Source organism: Chinchilla lanigera, unplaced genomic scaffold, assembly GCF_000276665.1.
Source record: "Chinchilla lanigera isolate Chin_1 unplaced genomic scaffold, ChiLan1.0 scaffold00059, whole genome shotgun sequence".
Lineage (NCBI taxonomy): Eukaryota > Metazoa > Chordata > Mammalia > Rodentia > Chinchillidae > Chinchilla > Chinchilla lanigera.
In genome coordinates this window covers 5,237,434-5,244,704 of record NW_004955460.1, presented here as the reverse complement: position 1 = coordinate 5,244,704, position 7,271 = coordinate 5,237,434, and the positions used below count along the sequence as shown (strand labels likewise).

Here is a 7,271-nt window from a genome sequence, read left to right as displayed (position 1 = left end):
ATGTTCTTTTGAGGTGAGCATTCCTTTTTATTATCCTCACCTACAGTCACATCTGTGAGTAGAGTGTGGGGCAATCACTAGCCATGGACCGGACAATCCCTGCCTCCAACTTATTAAAAAAACTAGGATCATCGCTGTTGATGCATGAGACACTGCACAAAGTGAAACTGACATGTGCGCATGTGCCCAAGTCACTTTGTTAGGAGCTTTCTTCATCCTCAAGTCAAGAGAATATTCAGATAGGCTTGCAAGATTTCATTTAAAAATATAGAATGTTCAATTCCAATAAATATTTGCTATATATTTATGCTATATAATTTTGCCTATGCAACTTATATTTATTTTTCTTCCATCTTTCTTTTAATCAGGTTATATTTATGCACATTTATAGATTTCATTTTGACAGATTCATACACACATCCAACATATTTTGATATTTTAAAACTCTTTATAATACACACATTGCTCTGCCTCTCCTCTACTTTCACATCTGGGGAGGTGTTAAGGTGTATATGTCGAACACATCTATCCCCCATTGCCCTTTACCCTCTGAGAGTGTACTGACTTCTGCATTTCATTTGGATTCATTAATGGAAAGCCAGATGATCAAACTAGTGTAAGTAATTAGTGATAAAACTTCAAAGTGATTTTCCAGATTCTATCCCACCACAGTTGTTAAGAAATTAAAATATATGTTTAAAAGATCCATTATGGAATGTAGAAAACTGTCCCTGATATTTCTGGTTTTGGTCTCTGTCAAGTAAATCATCCTTCACTGTGGCTGCCATGGAAAAGAGAAACTCCAGATTGGGCAGCAGATTTATTTACATCCATGGGCACTGATCTGGATCATTCCCAGACTATCAGGCCCTGATCTCTGGGGGTCTAGAGCTTATACAGGATGAGCAAGCAGGAAGTACAGAGGCACAACTCCTTGTCAATTGGGGACTGGTCTACACAATGTGCATTATAGCAAACAGCTGTGAATCGCAGTGACCAGATTTTTAAAAAATAAGTAACAGAAACTGTATGAGGAACTATTACCTGGCTAGCTAACAAACTGAAGTATACTGGCTTGGGGTGTGAGGAACATCTTCTGCTACATAATGACCTCTGTGAACTCAGACAGATAAGGAATTTGAACTGTTCATCCTCTGCCCAAGGAGCCATGTGTGCAGCAGTATAGGCTACCTCAGGAGCAGCCAGAGAGCAGAGTCCCAGGCCATGTTCACAATGATCTCACAGGTCCTCATGCACTGCATCCTGGAGCCAGGAAGGTCCTTCCTGGGACACAATATCATGGTTTGAAAATGAGGGAGGAGAATAATGCTGTCAAACTAGCATGTGATGAAACAAAATGTCAAAAACATTTAAACAAAATGTCAAAAAAGGCCCCAAAAAACAATCAAAATGTCAAATAAGAGGCTACGTCCACCAGAGTATGAAGGCCAAGCCCTGAAGAAGCCAACACTGGTGCTGGAGGAGAAAGATCTGAGGGACACAGTGGAAAAATCCAGAAAGGTGCACAGGGGCAGGAGAGTTTAAGATGGTGAAGCTGCACATTCAGAGCAGCCAGGCTTGATCAAGCGCTCAGTAAATTCTCCTCTGCAACTGGCTCACTACATGGGAGCAAATACTCTTGAATCAACACTTCACCACTTGCAAATAGCATGGAGGTGTAATCAAACGGTAAGCACAAAGCATTCAAATTTATCATTCATAAACTGCATACAAATTACAGGTGAGATAGACCATCAAGTACAGTGTTTATTAGGAAAAATTAGTAGATGTTATGAAGAAGACATGCAAATTTCTAGTCAGTAAAAGCTTCAAAATCTCAATAATGAGGAAATATCTTTCCTGCATATTGGCTGTATGGTTAATTTCTCTAAAATGGTTTTTGTGACAACTTACAAATTAATAAAAATGAATATTTCAATAGAAAATGGGCTATGAGTATAAAGAGGTATTCATTCCACAGGAATATAAATGACCATCACGTTGGTGAAATTACATTAACCCTCATTGTAGGTAAGAAAATCCAAGTTGAATGAAGACATCTCATTTTAAGATCACAGTACTGGGTTAGACTCTCCACCACTTCGTATTCTACGACCTTGGCAAAGTCAGTTCATGCCATCAACCTCAATTTCTCATCTGCTAAGCTCAGTGGTACTTGAACCCTTAAGTGTTGTTTGTAAAGATTAAATGAAGGGGCTGGGGATTTAGCTCAGTGGCAAAAGCGCCTGCCTGGCAAGCGCAAGGTCGTGAGTTCAGTTCCCGGTACCAGAGAAAAACCAAAAAAAAAAAAAAAAAAGATTAAATGAGATAATATACTTAGAGTGCTCAGCACCATGACTACCAGGGAAAGAGAAACTATATTTATCAACCTACATTATTATTTCTACTAGTACAGTAATTGTTATACACAAATTTCAAATGGATCCATGGCACACACCCCAAATAATAAATAAATAAAAGCATGAGAGCATAGGAAATTCTGTATTTATAATTTTGAGGTAGTGTGTGGATTATTTTAATTAAAGCGTGGAATCTAGTTGCCAGAAAATAAAAGAATAATGAAAATGTATAAACTGAATGCTTCAGATCACAAATTACTAATACCAAATTTAAATAAATATGTATAATATATTCTGCATATGAGGTGGTGGATAGATGTATTCAATTGAATAACATGTTTTGAATAAATGAAGCAAAGTAAAAATGTTACGTATAGCTAATTGCAATTTATTTAATATAAATGGGAAATAATGAAGAATGGAGTAAAAAACTGTACAAGCATCCTATCTTATAATTTTATCTTTGCATATATGTAGAGGTTTCCATGATATAAACAGATACAAACTAATAGAGAAAACCATTTGAAAAATTTTAAAAAGTTTCAAAAATTAAAAAATACAAACTAAAAGAAAAGACGCTACCTACCCATCATAGATAGCATAGAATGTGATCACTACAAAACACTCAGAGCTTGTGTTGTAACAGTGAGAGCTGCAGCACTGGGCACTGAGAGGCGGTGTCACTCAAAGCCTTGAGCCGGCACCCTGGGGGCCTGAGAACCATTGGCACTTAAAGCTCATGACCACTGATATCAAAGGAGCTGCACCTTACAACTAGTGATCTATATCTGCATCAAACAAAAGAACCACCAAGTATATTCATTACAATGTGCTACACTTCTGTTAGGGTCTTTATTAGGTTTCCTGTGTACACAGCTGCTATGTGGAAAGACGTCCACATGAGCAAAGGTGTCAGTAGGAGAAAAATTTCTGTAGTCAGATTTTTCCCATGCATTTCCACCTTGTTTGAAAGTAGATGGAAAAAGAATTTTGCAGTTTTTCTTGTAACATTTGTTTCAGCATTCCTAGGAAGTTGTGAATTATCCAGCTACCAATGACAAAATAAACATAAAATTATTGTGTCTGTGATGGTGAGGGACATTACGTCTGTTTGCTCTGTAGATTCATTAAGCAGATGTTGTCTTTCCTTTAAACTCTCTGATCCTCTCATGAATGACTTTTGGATTTTTTTTCCCCTCAGAATTCTGCAAGCACAAGTTGCTCAAAGTCTGTGCATGGATCAAGCCTTTTTTTGTCCTAGACACAAGTCCTGTCCTGGGAGCCTACGAGCTCACTGGAGCCAAGATAATAAGCAATTACATTCCATAAAACACCTCTGATCCCTCCCTTACCAACCTGAAGCTACCTCATCCTACCAGAAGCCCTGCTGGGCCTCAGGTGCAGCCGGTGGACATGCTGTATCTCCCAAGATTAACTGGGACAAAACTACCAAGACTAAAGCCATGTTTTTGGGAAAAAATCCTTCAGCCAATTTTATCAATAGGGGAACAAATGTTCATCCCGAGTGAAGACCTCGTGAATATGTGAAATCTTAAAGTCCCTTCTGCCCTGCTGAGTGCCCAGGAAGAAAGCTGAGGAGACCTTCAGCTGAGGGAAGCTCAGCAGGTGCCAGGACACGATGGGGCCGGGGCTCCTGGGGAGTCCACAGAGCGAAGGCATCTCAGACCCTTCTCCCAGATTAGTCATTTCTGAAGTTTCAGGTTGGTCATCAAACACCCGGCTTTACCCTGATTTATGTGATATCACAACCATCAGTCCTTTTGCCAGAGTAAAAGTTACACCCTTTGTTTTCTTACTTGTTCTTAGAATCTTTTGGAAGATCTTTATTATTACTGCTATTTTATGCAGATTATTTACTAGATTTCAAGAGAGAGCTGGTCTACTTGTCAGTCTGACATATATTTTGTTTTCCCTATGGTCTTTTCCAGGTGAGCACCATCACTGGTCTCAGTGCCACCAGACCTGCATGACAGAGGTTAAACCTGCCATGACCTTCTGCTCTGGACCCGTGGTAGATGCTAGACCTGTGGAGTCCCTTTGTGTGGGGAGGGGAGAAGTCTGTGGATTCCACAAGTCCCTTGTCTGCTAACAGGGGGCTGTGCCAACACCAAGCCCCACCACACCAAACTCCTTCTCAGGCTGAAATCCAAGTGCACACAGTCGGGTATGAGAACTATCCTGGCATCTTGTGTAGAGCAGCAAGGCACTCTACCAGTCCAGGTCCTGAGGAGCCAGAAAAGTGGGCAACCCAGAGCACACAAGAAGCCTTAATATGAGTGGGCACAGTGGGACACACCAGTGAGCTCAGCACTCTTGAGAGGCTGAGGCAGAAAGATGCAAATTTGGAGCCCTAGACTGACTAACTAGAGAATTACAAGACCCCTTAAAATTTAAAAATATACATTTGTAAAGACTGAGAATGTAATTCAGTGGGAACTTTCCAGGTTTAGTTGCAGAAAAACCAAATGGAATTGCTTAGCAAAAGACTATTGAACTACAGCATTACACTCTTTAGGAAGTGACATCTTTACCAATGTCTGTAGAGTGCAGTCCTGAATTGAAAAATCATCTGAATAGACAGAGCAACGGATTGATAGGAAGGTATGTGAATTTTTTGCCTATTTTCCTCTACTTATTGGATGCTCACCAATAAGAAAGTATTACTTTAGGAGAAAAAACCAATAACCACTGAATTTGTTATGAAAATGAATGGTATGTTGTGTCATCAGAATTCACAAGTGTTTTTCCGAATTGTTATGGTTTTATTATTGAGTGATTCCTCACTGGAAATTTCACAACTGATGGTGACCACCTTCCATACATTTTAATAATATCTACCCATTTCTAGTGCCACACACTTGTTATGGTGATATCTTCTCTCTTCTTATCTACTTCTCTCCCTTTGATGGTGTCTCTGATCTCCCAAAGATGCCATGGGTTGTTTTAGTCTACGTATGGAATGTTTAAAACAAAGTTAGGGGAAATTCTAAAACAAAGTTAGGGCTAACCAGTCCATAGGCAAGAGGTCATGTACTCTCAGGCCTGGAGAGGGGTTTGGAGGATTTAAATCCAGACTTTTATGATTTATAGAAGAGACAAAAGGTTTTCATGAGGGGCCAGCCTGATCTCTAGGGGGGACCCCTCCGGAGGACCCAGGACTCAGCCCCTTGGTGGGGCCATGCAGAGGTTGGAGTAGCAGATGTGGATCAGGCAGATTCTGAGTGAACATCTGGTAGCTGATGGTGGAACCTTGTCTTGGGATCCCTGGGTACCACGTTTTGCTTCTGACTGAGACAGCAGGCTCCTGGGCAACTTGGGATCTGAGACAGAGCCTAGGCATAGGCTGTAACTTTTGGAACAAGGCAAGTGTTTGGATGATGAAGATTATTAACGATGTAGACAAGCCTAGAAGACCAAAAACAGGATATTCCCTTATAGCTCTTCATGACAGTATGTGGATACAAAAGATTTACTTTCAATTTATACCTCTGTAACACTACTGACTTGTGCTGTTTCTAAAAATTTCAACCCTTATTAGAATTATTAAGAAGCTCTTCAAAAACACTGTGCTTCTGGCAAAGGAATATACAAATGAAACACTCAGGGCCCTGGTCAAGTGAAGTAGATCACAACATAGTGGATATTAAGGCAGGAAGTGAGCTGGGGGCTGATCTATCCAGTGCACCAGGCGCAGCCGCAAGCAAACTTTTCAGTGCAGCAGAAAGCAGATGTGAAGCACTGTGCGTGTCCCAGACTGCACAGTAATACACCCCAGAGTCACTTTCTTGCAGATTCCGTACTACAAATTTATTGATCTTCTCTGCAGTTTGATAAGCATTGCATTTCCCTGGTTTGAGTCCTGAATCCAGAACAGACTTGGAATTGGAGATGTCATAATAGAGAAGGCGTTGTGGGGTCTGCCCCTCCTGAAATCGGTACCAGTGGATGTAGCTGCTTACTGCAGGCACATCACAAGTGAATACCACATGTGACCCAGGTTTCTTGGTGATTGAGACCATTCCCTGTTCCATGTTGGAAGAAGTTTGAGTGCCTGCTGTGGAAACATCACAAAATAACGAAAAAGACTTCATGGCATTCTTTTCCAGGGCTGGGGGAAAAATACCTCAAAAGCAACTGTGTCACCCACTTACCTGGAGGCGGAAAAGCTAGAAGCAGAGCCACAGCCCACAGCATTGCTGTTTCTCCTGGGCCTTACAAGGACAGAGACCAGATGAGAAGAGTAGGAAGCCCTCTACAAACACAAGTCCTACTCCACATGAGTGAGCTGGCTCTGGTCTTCCTGACTGAGCGACAGGTAGGAGCAGTAGCTGAGGAACTATCTGAGAAGACAGCCCAGTTGGAGACCAGAAGAGGCGGTGCCTGGGAGCAGACCCTGCCTCTCTGCCTCTGTGCGATCCTGCAGCGCCCCCCTGTGGCCTCCGGGAGCAGATCCTCACCAGAGGAAGAGAAGCCAGGGCCCTGAGAGCTCTGTAGTGAGGCTGGCTGGGTGTGAACGTGGTGGGAGGCAGAGTCTGAATCACAGTCACCTGTCCCTTGTAAGAATAAAGACTTCATTACAGTGTAGATTCCTGTGTTAATGCTGCTGCCATGTTCTTCTGAGGTGAAAATTCTTCTTTATTATCCTGACCTACAGTTATATCTGTGAATAAAGTCACCAACCACAGATCTGATAATCATTGTCTGCATCTTATTAAAAGAAACTAGGATCAGTGATGTTGATGCATGAGGCACTGCGCAAAGTGAAACTGATGTGTGCGCACGTGCACAGATCACTTTGAAGTTTGCTTAATCCTCAAGTCAAGATGATCTTCAGGTAGGCTAGCAAGAGTTAGTTTAAACATATAAAGTATTCAGTTCCAAGAAATATTT

The 7,271-nt window shown here is 41.3% G+C and overlaps 1 gene segment (V, D, J or C); it reads right to left on the bottom strand.

Annotated features, from left to right (window-relative positions):
- Nucleotides 1-6,007: 6,007 nt before the first annotated feature.
- LOC102014120 lies at nucleotides 6,008-6,891 on the bottom strand. The segment is given in 2 exon segments: nucleotides 6,008-6,435; nucleotides 6,533-6,891. Coding segments are annotated over 2 exon segments (471 nt in total).
- Between the last annotated feature and the right edge of the window lie 380 nt (nucleotides 6,892-7,271).